This window comes from Cyanistes caeruleus, chromosome Z (genome assembly GCF_971803275.1).
Source record: "Cyanistes caeruleus chromosome Z, bCyaCae1.hap1.1, whole genome shotgun sequence".
NCBI lineage: Eukaryota > Metazoa > Chordata > Aves > Passeriformes > Paridae > Cyanistes > Cyanistes caeruleus.
The window spans coordinates 4,122,023-4,145,159 of record NC_141732.1 but is presented as its reverse complement, the minus strand read 5'-3'; the positions used below and the strand labels follow the sequence as shown (position 1 = coordinate 4,145,159).

The 23,137-nt window shown below is 38.4% G+C and overlaps 1 protein-coding gene across 1 annotated transcript in view; it reads right to left on the bottom strand.

Moving 5' to 3' along the window:
• The window catches only part of LOC111941861 (uncharacterized), a 35,759-nt gene that overhangs the window by 9,292 nt on the left and 3,330 nt on the right, over positions 1-23,137 (bottom strand). Inside the window, exons 2-4 of the mRNA XM_023945075.2 lie at positions 22,024-22,055; positions 8,211-8,249; positions 2,494-2,596 (exon numbers count right to left, since the gene is read on the bottom strand). Of these exons, the coding sequence (XP_023800843.2) occupies positions 2,590-2,596; positions 8,211-8,249; positions 22,024-22,055 (78 nt within the window). The 3' untranslated portion in view covers positions 2,494-2,589. The remainder of the gene's footprint in view (positions 1-2,493; positions 2,597-8,210; positions 8,250-22,023; positions 22,056-23,137) is intronic.

Below are 23,137 nucleotides of genomic sequence, written 5' to 3'. Positions count from 1 at the left end.
AAACCAAACTACTGCTAGTGCAATATTTAAATTTAAAAGTCTTTTACTGAATTTAAAAGTCTTGAACTTTTTAAAGGAAATTGGAAAAGTTCTATCCTCACTGAGAATGGGGAAACTCTTTTTTGGGGCACTATAAAAAATATGTTTTTAAGTCCTTTTTAGTCAACCCTTTTGAATTGAATCACCACTGATTTACAGTAGCAGTACCCATCAGTTTAAGATATGATGGCTTAAGTTTTATTCTCAAATGTCATGATAAAATGTATGGGTTGTGCCAGTTCCATACTTTTTACATCTTCACAGAGTAGTAAAGGTGAGGAATTTCCCTGAAATATTTTCAGATGCATAAAACATGAATTTTTTTTTCACCACCCATTTAGAAGTAATGGAGTATCACATATTAAGCCAGGCTCGTGTCTGGATGTCAGCTATTTGCTGCTTTTTTGCAGACTTTCTGTGTTTGCAGCTTGTAAAAATGAACGTGCCAGGGTTGTTTTCTCTTTGAACATGTGGTGCTCTTGCATGTTTTTCACACCAGTGGGTTGAACAACTTTGTCTCCATATTTGACAACTCTCAAAGGATTAAAAAAACTGCAAAAACTGCTGGGTTAAGGCCTGTCTTTGAATTAAGCATGATGGAAATCTTGCTTTACCTGGACATGTGTCACTACTGTGGCTCTAAGTTTGGAAACTTTTTATCGTGGAGATACATAGCAAAATCATATAGGAGAAAGGAGTAAAATTATAATTCAAATGAACCTCAGACCATGGGGTTTTCCAGACCCTAAACTCTGAATGTTAGTGAATTCATATCACTCTAAGGAATTACATCTCTTTGTCCCCACACACTTGTTGCCATGACTATGTTGTTATTTTTTTTCAACCTTGGATATTTCCTCTTCTCATGAAGGGCTGAAGAGCTGACCCTACAGAACCACAAAATTAAAATGTGTGTTTAAATTTTAAATTAAAATTTAAAAAAGTGTGTGTGGCACAGTTCTTGTGATAGAATAAATGCAGGTCAAATTTCCTGCTATTCCTCAAATTCTCTGTATTCCACAAATTATCTGTATGGCCTTTGTTCAGCCTAAAGTGAGAGGATCTTTCTTCAGCCATGAGGTGGGTGGGTATGGAGCAGTTTTTATTTTAATACTATGCCATAGCCTGACACATATGTATTATACTACTATTTTTAAGTTTCATCAATGACAGAAATGAAGAAAACTATAGAGCAAAGACTGGAGCCTCCTCAAGTCCCTTCCCACTCGAATTGCTCTGTTCTACAGAGATCCTGAAGGTTTTGATGTCTCTCTTTTGATGTTATAAAATAACAGCATTTCCCTGCCACTGCTGAGGGTTGTGAAGCAGCGTGGAAAGAGTAAGGGCTTCAAACCCCTGGCAATTAAGTCATGCTGCTTTCACAGGTTCATTATTTAATATTAGCCAGAGTGCAGCTCTATGAGAAACAACTGCACAAAAAAAAAAAAAAATAATAATCAATATGTTTGTAGAAGCTCTAAGGTTTGGGGGGGTTGACTTGTTTTGTTTTGTTTTGTTTTGCTTTTTTTAATTTAAGACTGCAATAAAACATTTGGAAAAGCTGTGCTGTCACTTCACCCTATATATTCAGGGATGGAAATAAAATATATTGTAAAATGGATATAAAATATATATATTCAACCCCAAAACAGCATCATCTGCTGATCTGTACCCAAGGGTAATTAAGCACTAGTTGATGCTGAAAACAGTGTTGCAACTGGATAGGCAGCAAATTAATTAATCTACAGATAATTTGCATAGTGAAATTAAGGCAGCTCTCCTAGAGGAGTAGAAACCTACAAGAGTGAAATGAAATAAATTATTTAGAAAACAGGCAGCAAACACAGTAACCTGGCTGAAGCCACTGGAGCACAGAAGAAATAATCTCTCAGAGACAGAGGTGATGTGGGACCTGTGGGAATGAAGTACTGGACTATAAATTAGTCTCATAAACCTTGTAGTAAATTGCACTTGCTATTTGTAATGCTAAACAGTGGATTATTCTTTTTTTTCCTCAAATATGGGAAAATTCTTATTCAAATGTAATGCATCTTTTAGATGTGGAAGTGACCTGCCAGCTTAAATAGGAACCTTTTTTTTTTTTTGGCGAGATGTAAGTTCTGATCTCCCTGTTGGACTTAAAATTTAACGTGTGAAAACTGGGTCATCTGATTTGTCATAGTTCTTTTGGGATGGCTGCTCTTTCTAACTTAATGTTGTTTGGTTTTTTGGATTGTTTTTTTATTTAAATACCAATGTGGAACCAGCCCAGAATATCAGTATATTTCATTCTACAGGCCATCCAAACTGTATTCACCTTTTTAAATAGGTGCTCATCCGTGTGGGAAGACTTCTAGTGTTGAAAGATTTGCCTAAGACTCAGGACAAAAAATCTGTTTTTGTGGAGATAAATAGGATTGACACCTGAAACACAGGTTTTCTGCTATTTCTTACCACCTTCTTAGTTTCATTTCATTCCCAGGGCTGAAAAAGCACTTCAGCCTGTATCACCTTTCTGGTTTGCAGCATCCCCACACTCTTGGCCATGGTTTAGCATCTGGGACAGGGAGACAGGAAAGACAAAAGACTTCGATGAAACAAAGAGAAAACTCTAATTCACTGAGTATCCAAGTGTCTTACTTCTTACAGAAATCGTTTGGGAAGCCAGCATTCAATTTCCCATGACAAAATTCTCTCTGCAATTTTTGTAGGCCTCCTAAGTGAATCAGATCAGTGGAAATAATAATAATACTTTATTAGCCAAAGACACCAATTTCTACATTTGGCCCATAGAAAGTTTTCTCTATTTAATTTTTCAGTTCTCTCTAGGGAGTGACACAGAGAATTAATTTTTTTTTGTTTTGTTTTGAGACAAATTTCCAGAAATTTTAAAATGCCTAGCCACCAAAAATATAGAAAATTCTAAGCTACATAGCAAGTTCAGACAACTAGAACACAAACTGAGAAAAGAAAAAAAAGAGAACCAAGCTCCTTATGCACAGCAAACTTAAGGAATTTTTTTTCAGATTCAGAGAAAAAACTGAGGGCCAAAATGTGGTGGAAGTCAACATGATGTTAAGCTGGAACTTTCTTGTGTTTCTACTTTCATTTTCCTAATCATTTTCATGGTGAAATCTTTTGAAGTCATTGTTTCAAATCCCCTGGCTTTACAGTCATTTTTTTTAGGTTCACTCACTAAATCAAATAGAAGGTTTTGCCAAAAACCAAATATTTCACGGTAAGCATTCAGTTTTGGATGTATTGATTTTTTCCAAGGAATAATTTTAATTCAATTAACATAGGCAGAACATGGTTCTTTTGACCAAACTAATAGAAGTAAAATTTTAAATAATTTGTTTTTCCTGGTTGGTTGGGCTCTGGTTCTGATCCATTTCATGAAATGACAGAGAGTTTTTGTAAAAGCTTTGTAAAAATTTTGTAAAATTTTGTAAAAAATTGTGCACCTAGAGAAAGGTTTTGTGGTGTTCCATTCCTGTGGCACTGCCTCACTGGGGAGATTTATATAATTATGTCATTTCTTCCATTCTGTGAGTTTGCCTCTTGAACGAGGGTAAGTTATTTACCTCCCACTGTGTTTTGGCAATTCCAACTGCAACTTACATTGCAGTAATTCTAACTTTCAGTGCCTGTTCTACCTGGTGTCAAGTCACCCTGGCTCCCAAATGTGTAACTAACCCCCTAATTTCTTTGCTACAATGAAAAACTTTTGCTCGGTTCCTGCACCAAGGGCTCCGGTTGCAAAAAGAGATTAAGAGGAAACTGCTCAGAAATTCCTCAGGCACCCCCAGGGTAAAGGCAGACATTTGTCTTTCCCTGCAGCAGGGGTTTGAAAGCCTTTAAATATGGGTATCTCCAGATTTCCAGTACTTATTTTTGTAATATCTAAGTCTAAAAATAAAATAAAATAAAATAAAATAAAATAAAATAAAATAAAATAAAATAAAATAAAATAAAATAAAATAAAATAAAATATAAAATATAAAATATAAAATATAATATAAAATATAAAATAAAATATAAAACAACAAAATGAAATAAAATCAATAAAATAAAACAAAAAATAAAATAAAATAAAACATAAAATATAAAACAATAAAATAAAATCAAATCAATAAAGTAAAACAATAAAATATAAAATAAAATAAAATAAAATAAAATAAAATAAAATAAAATAAAATAAAATAAAATAAAATAAAATAAAATAAAATAAAATAAAATAAAATAAAATAAAATAAAATAATAAAATAAAATATAAAACAAAATAAAATAAAATCAGAATTTCCACTGAAGTTCTGGACCCTAAATAACCTCCGTGGCTTTTTCTTATTCACCCTGTCATTTGGCTGTCAACTTTAATTCCTCCACTGATCTTTCTTTTGTGAATAGAGGAGCACAATTTAAGCTCTTGTGCTTTTAACTGAACAAGTAAACATAATGTCCAACTCAATTAACTGAGTTACCAGCATGCCTTCCTGTTCAAAGACTAAATTAGAATGGGAGAAAGTAAGGAAAACACCCAGTGTGGTCTCGTCAGATTTATCTAAATAACAGGTTAAGAGAAGGACAAATTTATAATTAGATGTATTTTTGTTTCACACGCACCTTGCTGGCTCCATAATTTACATCTTGCTTTCATTAAAAATAGATGCAGCTGTCAGAGCATCAGCACACACCCTGCACATTCCATACCTGCCCTGAACATAACATTTGTTCAGAGTTGCAGTTTTCTTGGCCATCTAAACACTTCTATTCCACGCTCACAGTTACAAAAAAACAGTGAAATCCCTCCTGCCATTTTTCAGGAATTAGGTGTGGCATCAGCTGTCATCGCAGGGAACCAGGCAAATAAAACAGATTTACATGGGGACCAAGGCACCAAGTTTTCTCATTCACTGATAAAAGGTAGGACAAACCTCTGGATCAGACACTGTGTATCACATTCATTAATTATCAGGTTAATTAGTTTTGGCAGAAATCAGGCCTTCCTATTCTGATTGAAGTTTTTCGTGTCACTTCACACTCAAGGACACATTCAAAGCTTCGGAAGAAGTACTCTGCCAAAATCTGTTCCTTGGTGTTGCATGACTGGGGATTCAGGTCTTGTTGGTTTGGCACAGAGTGCAGGATATTTATTCAAAATTATTTATTATTTCTGCCTCAAAGTTATTAGTGGTAGAAAGCTGCATATTCATATGTAGCTTACCCAACCGTAAGGAGATGTGTACACTGGCAGGGACAATGCTTTTATATTCTGCTCTGCTCACTGTGCTCATTTCCCCCTTTCCACCCCAATTCTTCACTGACTGTACCTTCATTGACCCTCATGTTCACAGTCTAAAATCATAATGTGAAAAACGTGTGGTGGTGGCATCTAAATGTTTAAGCATGAGCTTAATTTTAGCAAGTAGTGGTGCTGCTCTTTCTGAGAGCTAGACCAGCTGAGAATTGAAAAGCATTAAAAGTGAGTATGAACCTCTAGAATAAAATGGTACAGTAGAAAAAGAGTTGAATATATATATTTATTTTTTTAAAACTCTGATAAGTTCTGCCAGGCAACAACAACAACAACAAAAAAACCAAAGTGGAGTGGAGTTTTATGTATTTCAGTAGTAGAACAAGCTGCTCAGGTAAATCTGTTTATACTGATTGAACCCATGAAAGAGCATCTCTCTGTGGAGGTCTTCTCTCTTCTAAAAAGGAATGCAGGAACATAACACAGTACTGAAAAACACTCAGGGAAAGCCAGCTGGTAGAAAAGATCTGTGCCCCCTAGACAACTTCTGTTGCAATTCTACCCCAGTGACTAAATCAGAACTTCCCTGCCTTTGAAGACAGAGACAAAAGGCTGAGAAGTTTTCAGATGATGCAGTTTCAGTGTCCATGAGGGTTCTAAAGTTTGCATCAGCTGTATACACAAGCTGAGTGTGGCTCTTCTCTCTGACACTGCTTGGCCAAACAGTGGGCTGAGATTTATTGCTGGCTTTGGGTCAGTGGTTTTTTATTTCCATCCCTGGAGATTCATCCCACCAATTTGTCTGTGTAGTCCCTAAAAAATGTCCTGTGGGTCAAGGCATGTTTCTTCCATCGTGGGTCTAAACAGCCCTGATAAAACCGGGATCTGAATTTAAATTAAGTTTTTGGGTGGGAATTTAAATTCATCCTAAATTAATTGTTATTGATTAATACATTTTTGCCCTCCTGGTTTGTGGGGTTTTTGGGGGGGTTTTGTTGTAGTTGTTGATGGGGTAGGGTTTTTTTTCTTTATTCATGTGGCACATTCTTATTGGATATGAGAACTTAATGCCTCTGACATGGCCAGAAACTTTTCTATAAAATTCCCTCAGACTTCTTCTTTCAGTCCTCCCTTCTGATCATGGAATGTGGAAAAGAAGCCTCACTCTGTGCCTTGGAAAAGGACAAGGGCAAAATTCCATCAACTGAAGAGAGAAAAGGAAAGAAAGGAAGAAAGGCAAAAATAAGAAAAATCCTCAAACAAGCCACCTTCTGTTTCTTTGGCTCCAAATGCCCAAGGGAGATTGTAGGAAATCAGAAATATTTCTGATATTTAGTCAAATTGTTTAACAGGGTTACCTAAAAATGCTTTCATCATTTATAAAGTGCCCTACATATGTTATTTTCTGGAGATTCTGTAAGGAGAAAAGTGGTTAGTAGTTTTTTCTGAAATTCCAGCATTGTCAAATAAAAGAATCTTTTCATTTTCCATGAATGCTGGACGTGCCAGGGTTTGGACTTTCCTTGTGAATGTGTGCAAAATCAACAAATGGGTTGGAACCAAAAAAAAGATAAAGCAAGCCAGAACTTCAGCTGGGGTAAATCATCATTGTCTTAAATTTCTGTGGGTTGGATCTTAGAGATCTAATGCCAAAATGATAGTTAAACAAGCCACATATTATTGGGTGGAAACTTCTGTTGTTTTTAATAAAAGTAAACACTGACAGGCACTGAAAGCTCTCAGGTTTTTTTCTAAACTGGAAAATCTACAGAAGTGTATACTAGAAAATCACAAACGATCCAAGATTGAAAATGGGATATTTTTCTTTTTATATATATATAAATGGGAGGAATTATATTTATATATTTATATATAAATATATAAATATATAAATTATAAACATATATAATTATATAATATATTACTATTATATATTAATATAATATATTATAATATATAAATATATAAATATAAATATAATAATTTTATATATATATATATAAGTGGGAGGAAGGCAGAGTTGTGTGGGTTACAGAATTTGGCATATAATTTCTTTACTACATTTTATAAATGGAGATACAAAGAAGGTTCGAATTCCCAAACTTGTGGTAGAAAAAACTCTTGCCAGGTTTCCTGCATCTCAGTTCTCTCTGAGGAGCATAAACTACTGGCTTTGTTATATTTGAGGAGTAAAAATAATAATCTGGTTGGTTTGTTTTGTAATGGAAGTGGATTTTCCTGTAAGGTTTCTAGGTGATAAAGAGGTGTGCCAAAATTACAGCTGATAACAAAGGTGGACAAATTTTTCAGCTGCAGCAAGAGGAAGGGAAAAGAAACATTTTTCAGGACTGTTTTCAACCCATTCAGTTTTCCCTAACTTGTGTAAATATGTTTGTAGACACAGGAACTGAATCTTGTGTCAGCTCCCAGAATCTTATAGCCCATGTATGAACAATAGCAGCCTTTGTTTTCAGGGTGTTTCTCTCCAACTCACAAACAATTTTGAAAAAAACTACTGGAATATTTTTCCTCATCAGCCTCTAAAATAATTTTGGGCAAAAACTGACATGCCACATTATATATTTGGTATTTATCTTGTTTGTTATTGAGTATCCTCATGACTCTGCAATCTGACTTGACAACAAAAAGTTCTTTTACCCATAAGATTTACAGTTTACTGCCCAGAGAAAATTTTCAGTCACGGATGCTTGTGTTTTAGAAGTCTTGGTTTTGCTGCAGAAAGTGGAGAACACCAAATTAATAGTTTGTGCATCTATTTAAAACAACTCTGCATCCAGTTTTGGAAAGACCTGTGCAACCACTGTATGTTAAATGGATTATACTAGAAGGTACACTGCCTCTATTAAGAAGTAACTCATTAGAATTTGTGTTAAATATTAAGAATTAATACACTTACCTACACACATAAGTATTCTGTCTATGTAAAGCCCAAATGCTGAAGGAAGAAATAAAAAGGAGCCATTAGTGGACTCAAATACATTAAGGAAAGCTGAAATAAGTGTTTTGTAAATAATTATCTACATCTTGAAAACACCTCCTGACCTTTTACATATAGAGAGAGAGATTGTAAATTTAATTTACAATTTAATTATTTGCTAAAGTACCTGAATGCTTGTTTAGCACCATCACATACAGACATGGCCAAGCTCTATAAACACCATGACTCTAATTAAAGTATGTAAAATAGACCTGGATATGCCTTCTTGTTGTTGTTGTTGTTGTTGTCTTTTTTCTTTAAAGGGTTTTGTTGTTGTTGTTTTATTTGGTTTTGGTTTGTTGGTTTTTTTTCCCTTCTGAATTGAATGACTGCAATGGGAGGTATTTTGAGCTGGGTACATCTGCCACTCGATATATTTGTGGAATTTTAATTTATTTGCTTCCCATGCTCCTTCTTTGAGGGCTAGTCTGGATTGTGTCTGTGCAGCAGAGTTTCGTATTTCACACCTGGTGTCTGCTGAGGTGGATACTGGAAATAAAGAGTGTAACATTTCCATCCACGCCTTCTCTGTAATCCTCACTGCATTTCCATCGAGCTGTCTGGTCCCAGTAGTGCACCTGAGAGTTTTCCTGGGAGAAAAGACATGGAGCACAACTGCTGGCATGCCCTGAATCAGCTTAAACTCCACTGAAGCTTGTGTTTTGACTGTAGCTCCACCTAGATGCTCCAGCCCTGCCTTGCTGGCGGCTTGACAGGCACCTGAAAAATGTTGCTTCAAAGAGTGAGAGGCAGCAACCTTCCTGACTGAAGACGTCGCTCTGAATCACTTGTGGCTTTTGGGAGGACTTTAATGGCTGTTTACACCACTTATAAACACAAAGAAATGGACTTGGCATGCTGTGTTCTGTGAACACCCTGCCTGTCACACGCGAAACAAAAAGGATCCACCAGCTCAGGGAGAGGAGAGTGGTGGTGTCTGGAACATACCAGGAAGACACCACCTAGGAAGCAGCTGAAAGAGCAGATCTCACAGAACAGATTGGGACATTCCTAGTGGATCCATCCATTTTTTCAGTCCCTCAACTCGCTCTGAGGATGCAGAGGGTCTCCTATGGACCTGAGGGAAGGGAAGCCCTCAGACTGGTGGTTGCACAGCCCATGAGGAACTTATTTGGAGGCTGTGAGAATACACAAACACATGAAGTCCTCTGTAGAAAGCACAAATTTTTTTTCCCTACGTTTTTGTTATTCATGAGAAAGGGCAAAAATTTGGGAAGATTAAATAAAAACTCAATGATAAAACACTTTCTCTGCTGCCTCCTAGCCTATTTGCACTTCTTTCAGCATTCCTGGGCTACTCTTCCTGCTCTTCAGAGAGGTGAGCTTTCTGCCTCCTTTATCTTTTTTACTTTGTAGGCACCTAAAGAAAGGAAAATTAGGTATGTTCTTGCTCATTTATTCTGCATGGTCAGCCTCCTTCAGTTTATCAAGTGCAGCTATCAGCAGCTATCAAAATCCACCTACTGTATATGAAGCCCAAATCTCAGAAATTAAAATCAACAAAAAAATTTTCTTCTTTCTCAGTAGATCTGTCTAACATCCAGGTACCTTTATGAAACGCACAGAAAAAAGTACTACCCCTGTATGATGACATCTCTTCCCTTATCCCTCGTGATTTTGGACATACCTATCATATCCATTTTGCTTTACCACCTTTTTCAAAGTTTCAAAGAGTCATATATGACTGCTTTTATGAAAGCTGTTTCATTTTTTTTATTTTTTTTTAACTAGCCTTTTCTCTGTTTTTCGTTTTCTTTCTAGTTCTTACATGGTGTTGCAGATGATGGTCATTTTAAGACAGAGGCTAAAAGTGCCCTGCCATCATCATCATCATCATCATCATCATCAATCATTTGTGTTTGGGTTTCCTTATTTGCAAAATTGTCTGTCCTGCTTCAGGCTGAGCTGTTTCAGCTGCCAGTTCCACCTACTCAGCTGCACTTGGCAAAGTTGGTCCCTGGTCTCAGGGAATTCTGTGTCACACTGAAACCAGTGTTGATCTCTTTAATGGTCTGTTGCATTCATTGCTGTTCTGGTTTCTCCAATGCTAACACATGTCTAACATTTAATTCCTATTTTTCACAGGCACATGTGCATATCTACAGCAGCCTCAAGAGAAAAATACGGATTACAAAATGCTGAAATCACAAATTCTATTCTTTGCTTCAGATATCACCTGGAAAGGTAACCCATCTTGTCCTAAACCCATTTGGAAAACAAATTTTTTCAGGAAACCTGATCCTAAACTCTTATGTTACCAACACCTTCATATTCCCCCTTTTGCTCTCCTGGGTCTGCTTTTGGCTTAATCTACTTTTTGCTGTCACTGCCTGAGCTGCAGCTGAGCTGACTGTTTTAGCCATGCAGGACATCCTAACATATTCAAGGCTGGAATTTCTTCTGGGAATGGCATAAAATTGGAGGCTTTGCTGAGGTCAGGGACAATTGAGCTGTAAGTGTTCATAAAAACTTTAAATTGAAAATATGTAGCTGAGGGAAGTGGGAGCAGATTTATTTGGTTTTACTGTTACCAATTTTATCTGGGACAATTCCAGTTCATACAAGTTTAGCAAAGAAAATGCTACAACTTTGGAGGGGATCAGAAATATTTTTGTGTTTTGTTTGCATCAGTAGGACCCAAACCAAGTTTCAAGTTCCTTGTAATGCTGATATACTTCTTGGCACTGAAAACCAGGGAAGGGATTTTTATTTTTTTTTTCTTTTAAAAAGTATAACAAAGCTGAGAATTTCAGTGTCTTCAAGGAAGAAGCAGAACAGGAAAGTAAATGTGACATCATGAAACATAAAGTTTTGGCAGCTCCAGGATTTCTTTGGATTTGTTACTTCACCCAAATCTGCAATTTACCCATACTCTTAACTCTTCAGCTACAGGAGAGTATTTCCCCTGTTTAGTACCTCCCATTGCTTTAAATTAAGACCTCAAAAATCCATAATTTTCAGTGAGTGTGTTTTTTCTCTGCTCACTGTCAACACTGTGGAATGCCACATTCGCACAGCTGGGGTCTTGTTCTTGTTAGTAATTGCTGTAATGATTTGGAAGCATAAGAGACTACCACAAGGGTGTGAATATTCCCCAATTTATGCTTTAATATTACATGAAACCCCTGTGTGCTCACCACCTCAAAGATTTTAACAAACAATAAAGGAAATAAAAAGGAGTAACTGCACCAGCTCAGACCATCAAGTAACTCCCTGCAGCTCAGGGCAAAAAAGATCATTTGTAAGTGGTTCTTTTCCTTGAATGGTGTCTGAGTAAAGCTCCTGCTTATCTTGGTGCTAGAAAGTAGGAAGTGGGTATTTCAGGGAAAGATGAATCAATAACTCTTCATTTCATTGTCATGTTCTCAGCTTCTGCTGGCTTCAGGTTTGACAGGAAGGTTTAAACATCTGATACAGCACAATCAAAACCATTAATGGTATGAATTTTTAGTAATGTAGAATGGGTTTCTTTGTGGTTGGTTGGTTGATTCGATTTGTTTCAAGATGAGGAGACCAAGTCTTGAAGTCAAATGCCCTCTTCTGGCCAAGAACCGATTTTCTTAATGTTTAAAATTAGGTGCTTACTACAAGAGTTTGTTCTAAACAAAACTCCAGTTTAACTGCAAACCCTTTTTGTTGGTGATATTGTGAAGCAGGTCAGACTGCTGGACTAAGCTATTCCTGTTTGACAAATAGCTGTTTTCTGCTAAATCTTCATGCTGTGAGTCTCAGAGGAAAAGAAAGCCAGAAAATTAGTAGGAAAAGTCAGGAAAGAAAGCAGTCACTTTTGTGACACACTAAATTTTAATGTACACACTAAAATCAGGGCCAAAGAAGCTATGCATGAATGCATTCTGAAAACCTCATGGCCATGGTAGAAGTGAAATTACAGGACATGCCCAAGGTCGTAAAAGAAGGAAAAAAACAAAATAATTTGTGATAAGGTCAGGATTTCAACCCAAATTTAATGAGTTTTTTCGTCACCTGTGACAAACGAGACAATTTCAGACTCTAAGGCGCCTGAGTTTGGTCAGAGAGGGGAAGGGAGAGTGGAAACATGCTAATTAATGGGAACTATGATTGCATGAAGACATTCCCCTTCCTGGGACATGACTTTGCCTTCTAACAGATGGCCACAATTTATTGCCTCTCTTTTACCCCTTTCCCTTGGCACAGTGTGGCTTGCAGCTGCCTTAAGTGTCAGAAGGGTGAGTTTGTCACTCCAGAGCATCGTGTTGAAAGCAAGTAAGAGAACTCTCACACTTATTTAGCTGGTGTGTGCTTTGTTTGAAGACTGCATGCATTTAAGAAATTCAGGAAGTTATGAAAAGTAAGGGGCTTGAGGATGGGCAATGAGCTTCCAGCTAAAACTTGATTTTCACAGCTCACCATGAAAGTGATTAATGTACTTATGAAAGTGATTAATATACTTCTCCATTTTTTTGGGGAATGGAAGAAACTGAGGGCTGGGAGGCGAAAAGCAGACTTAAAACACTCCAGAGTTATGGGATTAGAGTAAGCTTAAAAGACCACAGGCCTCAAGAACTGTGGCAGCTCATCAAATACACCTTTCAGCCTCTATGAGGTAAAGCTGCAGCTTGGGTTTCTGTGGAAGTCCCTTCTCTGGATTGGGAATGGTGTAAGGATGGACCAAAAGCCTGTCTTGTACTTCAAGAGAGTCCTGAGAGACAGGCATAGGAAGATCCTATTCTTTCTGTGCCGAACAAGCAGCCACGTGAAAAACTCCCTCCGACTGGGACAGAGGCTGCCTTGCAAAGCCCGTATTTAAATGTGTGTTATTTTCCCATTTTAAATCTGTTTTTTACTTGTGAGTTCTAAAACCAGGAATGTGGCAGCTTGGGATTTTTTTTCAGGTGGCAAAAGACAGTCCCAGAGCAAGTGGTGAGATTGTTTCCATGGAAAGAATAGACATGTAGTAGCAGATATTTATATATATAAGGTAGGATGCACAGGACAGTGGAGAAGGGAGGTGTTTAAAAGCAGTGTTTACATTTTTTTTGTTTTAGCAGAAGCCCTTTTAGAGGGATGTCCTCCAAAATACAGCTAAACTCTTCAGATCAAGTTCCACAGTCACAGCCTCAGCATGGCCATAGGACATACAATGGAAGTAATTTCCCCTGGATCAAACAGCATGTTTGAAGGCAGAAATGTGTAATTTAATAAAAAAAAAAAGAAAAAAAAAGGCCATAAGACACCAATTTCTCTCCTTCCTGCCACTCCAGCATGCTTTTTCCAAGAAATTCCATTTTCAAAATCACTTCTTCATGAGATGTACAATCTCCTTGCTCCAGGCCAGTAGCAGTGCAGTAAGACCTAGAGCTTCTGCTTTCTGAGTTTACCGTACAGAACAAATTTGTCAAGATGCATGGTTTTAAAAGGTTTCTCAATAAAGTTGCATATTTCACCAATAGTAGAAATATGAGATCAGGTAAACTGATACAACATTTACACAGCTTTTATTGTTCCCATTTTCCTGCTCTGAACCCAAGTCTCTTCTTGGGTTCAGATATCCTTGGGAGATGAGGATAGCTAAAGATGGTTTCTCTGGAAAATTTTTGCATCCTGTGTGGACACACTTTTTTTTTCTTTTTTTTCATACTGAGTCCTGAGCTGAGAAAGTTTTTTTCTCTTCTGCTTCTTGTATTCATGTTTACATTTTACATTCCTCTTAAGCTTACCTGCATTCTCCCTCTGAAGGACCTCAGATTGCTTTTAAGCCTTGCTGTGAACACCTGATTTATCCATTCTTTGGCTTAAAGGTTTTTTCCTTTCTCCAGACTACCACCATGGAGAAAAACCTGGAAGGGCAGTTTTCCCACAGTCTAAATGAAGACTGCTGCTACTCTCTGAGTTGGCAGCCCTGATCACACAAGCTGGATTTCTCACTTAGCAAAGCTTTCTCTGGTACACCACTGTCTGAGCCCAAACTCTGAATCCAACATGAAAGAAGTAGAGATCATTTTGATAACAGCTCTTGATCACCATCAAAAAGGAGATTAAACTTCGTATGGAGAGGAACACAAGCATGCCTCAAGTGCAAGTCTGTGTGGAAGGTGATTTTCAGAGGAGGAGGCAAAGGAGTTCATGGATGTGGGTCTTTGACCTAGAATCTGCTTGGAGAAAAAGGGACAGATGCAACTGGGTTTACAAGAAAGAATCTTTGAAACATCAGTGACTTTACTTAAATTCTGCTGCTCGGTATCTGTTGATGGCCTGAATTCTTATCAGGTGTGTTGGTGCTGTCACAGTAAGTGCACACATGGCATCTCCCCGTTTTGGAGAGGCCACGGAACAAACTAGTGAGGTTAGACACAAAATGCCATCCAGGCCACTCTAACATCCCCCAGTCCTGCCTGATGAAGACCCTTAGCCCCTCTACACAGGCTAACTGAGTTGCTAGAAACATTCTTAACACCCTAGTCCCTCTCTTCTGTGTGTGTGTACATACGTATCTGTATTATACGAATATTACCATTTCTGACAGATCCAGCAAAGTCTTAATTAAATCCAAAATGGGTTAAATGCCCACTGTGTGGCATTTTACAGCTCAGAAACAGACAGGCAGCCTGTGCTGCAGGCATGTAACAGGTACGAGCCAGTATCTCCAAAGCAGTGAGAGCACTTCAAGCTTTTGGAGCAAAGCCAGGCTTTAGTCACTCTTTCCCAAGGCTAATCCTGGGGAGTGCTCGTCCTCATGCTGGTTTAATTTATCTGAGCATAAAAGTACACACTATCTGTTCTTAAGAGTGGGCAAAAGAGAAGGCGAGGCACCGACAGCAAACCAAAGCGCAGAACCTAAACAAAATGAAAACCTTGGCAGAAAGATTTATCTCCAGTCTGCAGATTAACCCCTCTGCTATCTCTTCAAAAATGTCAAGAGTGCTGCCTCCCCTTTTTTTTTGGGTTGGTGACTAAGAGCTTCACCCACTGGTGGGAAAGTCAGGTTCCTCTGACACATTCTTGATCTGGAGAGGAACAACCTGTGCAAGCTGGGGCCACGGCTCCCTGTGTCAGAGTGGGGTTCCCTCCACACAAAGCAAAACCCATCCCATGTATTGGTTTTTAAAAGAGGTTTTTTGAATAAAAATCCTGTTTTAGTGTGATGTATATATACACTCCAGTCTTCTAGTATAGATTATTTCTAGGGAATATGTCTTTGAAGCTGATCCTAAGACAGAAAAAATATGCAATTATTGATGAAACATGAACCACAAGGCTTTTACTGAATGAGGCACTGAGGTAGGATCCTGGAAGAACAGTGAAGGAAGCACAGATCTGCAGTTATCCTTATGTGTTATCATCTTTTAAAATAATCCAAAATAACAGCAAAAATTTTACAGTAACAAAATATGCTAATCAGTGACAACATGTGGTATGGGATCATTTAATCATAGACTTATGACATATGACTTATTACACAGACTGCTTAATTATAAATGAAGTGTTCAGCTGTATCACTCTAAATCACTGCTAGAAGTTCACTTATAGCATGTCTGGCTGCTCCTGTGAAAGACAAGATCTTTTCTAAATACAGGTACAAGTAGGGGACAGTCTCCTCCTGCTTCCTACAGTCCTGGCACTGCCTCACACAGAGCTTTGAAGAAGTTGTCCCATGAAAAAAACTAACTCAGTGAGTTGCAACAATCCCAAAACCTAAAGAATATTGCAGAAGGACATTAATGCAATTAAAAAAAAAAAAAAAAATTAAAATGTTTACACATTTAGAGAGCTTGCTCTTTATCTTGAAATCACTTCATTGAGATTTTATTTTTGTGACGCTGCACAGGCCCAGGTGAATGTAGGAGCATTAGGAATGGCCCAGACCCATCCAAGAATCACATGTGCCTCTTGGCACCATGCCTAGGGACTCATCATCAAAATATTCAAAATGTACAAACCACGGGGCGTTGTGCACATCAAACAATGTGCCTGGCATCAGAGAGCTCCTCCTGATCCCCTCCATGAAAATAGGCTATTACACTCAAAACAGGATGATGTGCTTGACTGACATCCTAAGCAACCCGGGTGATTCCTCTTGTGTCTTTAGCATAAAAAAGCAGCTCTTAAGTCTCTGGCAATCACACATTTGTGAAAATTTATCTTCATATGAGATTGTTAAAAATATGGAAGTGATGAATAAATAGGCAGTGAAACCACAGTTTAGCGGGAGGTAAAAAAAAAACCCCACCAAATTATTAAACATTATTTAAACAAGTATTGAAATAGCTTTCCAGAGAAGGAAAGTTCATGAACATCCACAGATTAATTTTCTTTACGGAAGGCTGGAGAAAATTTGTGCAGGAAAAACTGTCCAGCATCTCATATGCAGAATTTGTTATAGTACCTTCAAAACTTCAAATTTAAAACTTTGACAGTCCTCACTCTTTCTTTGTTTTCTAGAGGAAAAGAAATGTGACAAGATGAAAAATTTGTAATTTTGAAATGGTACTTTTTTTCTAAAAACATTCCACATTTCATTGTATTTTTCTGTTTTTTCAGTGTATTCAAGCTAAAATTGTCTGTGTTTAATCAAGGGAGACGTATAAAAGTCACTTTCCTAGTCACAATGACCCACAGAGTTAAATAACTGCATACTTGAGTGTGTGTCTGAGGGAATTTATGTACAAATATGTCTGAATACATGAATTAAAACAGAAAAAAAAAAAGGCAAGAAATCATGCTTATCAACATAATGTGTTTCCTTGAGGCCCTAACTTCTGCTGCTTCTCCTGTTGGTGCTTTTCTATTTCTGTAAATGCATCAGGAGCATCTGCAGAGTGCAGAACACAAAGAGAAGCCAGTCAGAGTCAGATCCTGGAGTACAGCAAAGCAGGGGTCTGTGGAGTGCAAATGGAGTCTGCTTTGAAAACAGCATTGGCCAACATCCTCTGCCTCCCACACAGGGAAGACCCACACAAAATTCCTTAGGTTTTGGAGTTGTTGCAATTCACTGAGTTGTTTTTCTCATGGAATAACTTCTTTAAAGCTCTGTGTGAGGCAGTTGCACTGATTGATGCAGGGGGACACTCTGTCCCCTGTTTTCAGCTGTATTTAGAAAAGATCTTGTCTTTCACAGGAGCAGCCAGACACATGCTGTAAGTGACCTTCCAGCAACAACTTGCAGTGAAATCAATAACTACAGTGAATTATTCAGTGGTATCACTGAAAAAAAAAAGGGAAGGCAGCAGTTTTTCAGAGTTTGTGCTAACTGCACAGATCAGGCCAATGATCTCCATGAGCTCTATGAGCTCCAGCACAGACCTGAACTGGCTCAGCATGGAGTTCTTGGCCCTGTGAATTACCTGGGACACTTTTCTGCTGTAGGGCAGAGTGTTTGCATGTGTCCATCTCTAATAATTCCCTACTCTTGGGGTCTGGGAAATATGTGCTGCAGAATCTGCTGCTGGACCAAAATATAGCAAAGGCAGAGAGGAAAACCTCATCCAGTGGTGTCCAGTGAAACACCTGCCCTGATTTGGGGTAAGAAAAAGCTTGATGCCTCTAACACTCCTCCTTAACTTCCTTCAACAAAGTGCTGACAAAAGAGATCTGAATTTCATCCCATGTGCATGTGAATTAACCCATATTCCTTTACATAAATGTTTGAAGTGTACACAAAATACAAGTTTTAGGGATTTTTCCTCCACAGCATGAGCAGGCATTGTGTGACAGCAAAAGGCCAGTGATTTTAAATGTTCTTGGAGATGTGTAATTTCCACTGTGTAGTTGTCATGTGTGAAACTGCTCAATGCACAAGCTGTAGAAGGGCCATAACCCAATCACCTGACAGATACTGCAGTTAAAATGGGTAATATTTTAAAGTGTTTTCACAAAGCTTAATTCCTGGAGTCTGAGATAAACTGCCACCTTCCTCTCAAGCTAAAATTCCATTGGTTTTCCCACTTGCTCTTGGACATAGAAAGTACTCCTTTAATTCAAACCTGAATGCATGCTGTGGGTGGTCAAATAAGGGCACAAGCTTCTTTTCCATCTGGTTTGGAATTTTTACCATTTTCCAGTGGGACAGAGAGAAAACAAAGAAATAAATTATGAGGGACAACAACTAAATAACACAGAAGACAGGACAGTCACTGCTTAACAAGCAGGTGCCTTTGCCTCCCCTCACCACACCCCAGGGGACAGCCAAGGACTCTCTTAAGAGGCATTACCACCCCATTTAATGGTTCTTCTTTACACCTAGAGGCTGCAAGCATTTGGGTTTGCTTTCATGGCAGCCTGTGTGCCACCTGCAAAACAAAATATCCATCCCAAAAGCATCTACAGGAGGCACAGCTAAGAAATGTGACAGGCGGTGGAGCTGACAAGAAGGACACTGTCCCACGGGAGTACAAAACCACAGAGCCCCAGCAACTTTCAGGGCACTTTTGGATGTCACACAGCTTTGAAGAAAGCCTGACCTAATGATATTTTCACCATGGTTTGTGTGATACACAAAGCTGAGAGAAACTACAGGAGCTGTGAAGCTCCAGAGTGGTTGTCATGAATTCCTGGCATTGGAAGCACCTCTGTCCTGTCTTAGTTTAAGCTCTTCAACTGGCTTTCTTCACTGCCTGGAGAATGTTTCAATCTTATGATAACTTTCCCTGCCAAAACCTGCAGGCAGTGCCTATATCTATAAGAAAAAAGGAAAAACAAAACTAAAAACAATGCTATAAAATAGTTCCTAGACTGGACCTGGCTTTCACCCAGGCAGGAATGAGGAGGAAGGCAAGCAGAATGAGTTCAGCTCTGTCAGCACCTGCTCAAGGAGACGTGTCTATGCCAACATCCAGCCAAGGAATGATTCAGCCAGTATAATGGCTGTGATGCCTTTTTTTGTTGGGTGAGTGCAACAGTGCAGAACAGGAGCCAAGCTGAGTGGAGCCTCGCCGTGCCCCTGGCAAGAACAGGCAAGGCAGATCCCATGTGAAGGAAGGAAAAGTCAACTTAATTTTTCCTTTCAAGTGATAGCGCGCCCTGAGCTGAGTGGTTTCTACAGGGGTATGGCCAGATATTTTCTTGCCAGGGCCACAGTTCTTGGCTTTTTCAGCTGTAACCAAAATAAAAGTGGTGCAGCATTGCAAAGGGAGGCTTTTCCTGTGAAATTTCAGATTCATTTTTGCACACATAGGAGCTCTTCAGCGGCACAGCTGTGTTGAATCATTTTTTTTGCCACCAAAAACCAGAGCATGAACGTGAATCCTTCACCACTATCCAGTGGTGAATCTAAATAGCTACAATAAAATAACTACATATTTTGGACTGTATTTAATTCCACTAGGGGCATTGTTGTTTGTTTTTTTTTTTTTAATGTGCATATATCTATATCTATATATACATATATACATATATGTGTGTGTATGTATTTATGTATATAAATATTTTTTTTATATATAAGAACAGATATGGTAATCTATTTAATTGAGAATACTGCTATTGTCTTAGCTAAATTTTATCCACTTGCTCCTCTGTGCACAGAAATACTGTAATATACAATTTTTGTGGTATGTCAGATCTTGATAATTTTAAAAAAAAACTTTGCCAAGGCACTTTATTATCCTCCCAAAGTGTATTGTGGGATGACAAGGATATCTTTTGGAATACTTTTAAAGCCAAATAATTTATTGAATAAAAATGTATATGCTTTCTGTGCATATAGTGTGAAAAACTCAGTCAAGGCAGCTGCAACCTCAAAGCACAAGGTGTAAACCTTCTGTGTTTATCAGTGAAGCCTTGGAAAGAATGGGATTTTTTTCAGGACACAAATATATTTTTAAGCTATCTATGATTTTTGAGGCCAAAAATTTCTTTTCATCTTCCCAGAAGATGGTTTGAAGAATGAAGAGTAAACAGTGGGTCAAGAAAAGGAAGACTCAGGAATATAAGTGTAGATATATGTATTGCTAAATATAAATACAAATATATCTACCTAAATGAACACTTTCTTTTTCTTCTTCCTTTTTTTAAATTTTATTTTAACTCTGGGGGGGAATGGTAATGCCAATTTATAAAGTTCTTCATAGCCTCAGAATAAATTAGCAGTGTTAAAACAGAGCACAGAATTTAGAGCGTGACTATTGTTCACAGTGAATTCTAATGCACCCAGATTTAATGTGAACTCCTGTGTCACTCTGTGCAGAACACAAACCCCAAAACAAAAAACCTTCCAGGCTCCAAACCTGTTGTGGGCCTCTTTATGCAGTTGATGTTTTTTGCTTCCTTCCCGTCTTTCAAGCACCACAGCCCTCAGGCTAAGCTGGCACGTGAAACTTCTCCATCACACCAAAGTAAAACCAGTTTATCATGAACCAGATAAAAACACACACAGTGGTCCCTTGCAGCTGTAGGAATTTTGCCAGTGCTGCTCCTTGTAGGAGCTTAAAGATGTCCATCAACTGAGCTGTATCTTTTGGCCAGTTTTTGCATGAACTTTTTTCTTTTTTTTCTTTAACACAGCAAAGAAAAACGTTATGCACAAGGCTTAGAAAGCCCAAAAAGATTACTGAGGATTGTTGAGAGTATTTGTATTGCTTTACACCTAAACTGGAACCTCCCCGGGGTGAACAGATGTAGAGCAGTTTAGGAACCCTCGTAATTTCAAGCAGGGGTCTTGCTAACAGCCTGGTTTGGGGAATATCAAGTGCTCTATGGAGTACTTGGTATGGCCTCTCATGAAGATTTTTCAGCCTGCAGCATGCTTCAAATAAACAGATGAAAATTTTTCAGGCATTATCATCACAGAGTTTGTCCGGGAAAACACCAGTCTACAGCACAGGCCTGCCTATATATTGTGTCTCTTTTTCTTGGCAGCTGGAATTTGATAAACTGTGCTTTCTTCTTGACCCTGTTACTGACACAGAGTGCAATTTCAAGTCAAGTGCTTAGCATTTCATTTCTGCAGGCTGCAAGCCAATCTTTTCAGCCCAGTGTTTGGGGGTGGGTTGTGTTAGGGTCTCAGGAGGATGCTCAGCTCTTGAATACCATCACATGACCCATGAAATTTACGGCGTATTTGTGTGGTTTTTAAGCTGTGTGTTACAAAATCCTGAGGAACAAGAGGACCAGTGTCATTTTATCACCTGCAGCTAAGATTTTCTGCCGTGTTTCTATTCTGTTATTTGTGGATGGGGCTCCCCCCGGATTCCACATCACCTGGTTCTGTGTGCCTACATCCACTTTGCAAAAATTTCAGTTGGACCAAACTTTCTCTGACACCAGCTTGAGCTCAGCAAGTGGATTAGGGCTGTGCCAGTCTGTGAAGCATGTTTTCATTTATCACTTTTTCCTGGATTTTCCTGTTTTTAGAAGGTTTAAAATCTGCCACAGCTGTAATGTCTTGGAAGCAAGAGAGGAATTTCAGAGGCAGAGCTAATATGATGCTCAAAAATGTCATGCAGTTCCTCAAGGCTCAAACCATAGTACAACTGCTTTTATCCTGGATCCCTCTTCCATTCCCCAGCTTCCCCTAGCATAAAAACTTTGTTTATTCACATCCTTAATGTTTGGGTTTATTTCACTTGCTTTGAACCCATTTAGCCACTGTCATTCATGATTTACCTTGGGACGTATTTTTTGCTTGAGAAGCTAAAAAACAAAATAATTCATGTCTGCTGTCAGGAATACAACCATGGACAGAATTTTAATAAGTTGACAAAAAGTCTTTTTTCACACAGGAGGAATTGTGCCTTACCTCATGCTCATCCCTACTCCATCCACATGTTTCTGTTGGGAGAAACAAGTTACAGTTAGTGTAAGTAAATACAGGAAAAATCATCACCAGTATTTTGAAGTTTACATCAACACTAATCGTTTTTGTTCTGTCTCGACACAAAATATGCACTTAACAGTTATTGTAATGTATGCTGGGGGGAAAGGGAAGGGAAAGGAAGGGGACAGATTACAATGAAAATTTCCCCCCTCCATGCGTCCCTTTGACGCTCTCCATCAGGTCTCCTCAGTGCTGAGGGTTCCCCTGAGAACATCGAGTTCAGCCACTGACAGACACCTGGGCCAGGGACAGCACCCAGGGACCTGCCCTGCCTGGGGGAACCTGGACACAGCCTCGTGCAGCAAACTCTGCATCTGCTGCATGGCTTTGCATCCCGTGCAGTGCTGTGCTGCAAGGCCTCAGCAGTGAGCCTGGGGAGAGCGCTGGGAACCTTTGGAGAGATTGTGATCCTTCCTCACTGCCTCTGCTTCTTCTTGTTGTGGCAGCTCTTCTTCTTGCCCTCACTTTTCTTCTACTCCTTGTTTTTCATTCTATTCCTCCTTCTCCTTCTCCTTCTCCTTCTCCTTCTCCTTCTCCTTCTCCTTCTCCTTCTCCTTCTCCTTCTCCTCCTCCTCCTCCTCCTTCTCCTTCTCCTACATCTCTTGAAGCTTGCTCTTATTCTTTTGATTTGGCTTTTCCTTTATTCTACTATGTTCTTGACATTTTTTAATATTCTTATTTTCATTCTCATTCCTTATTCACATTTCTCCTTTTTCCTCTTCGGCTTCTTCTTCTTTCACTTATTCCTAAGCTTTTCTTATGTTTTTTCTTATTTCTTTCCTTATTTCTACTCTGATTCTAATTATTTTCCTATTCTTATTCTTAATTTTCCATGTTTTTAGTACTACTACTTCTTCATCTACTTCAGCTTCTACATCTTCTTCCTAATATTCCTATTCTTATTCTTTATCATTTTTTGGTTTCTGAAGGGTCTCATGCAGGTTTTAGTGTGGAGGTTTGGGGGTTTTTTTCTTTCCTACTACTACTTCCTAAACACAACTTTCTTTTCTTTTGTTAGAATTGTGATTGTCACAGT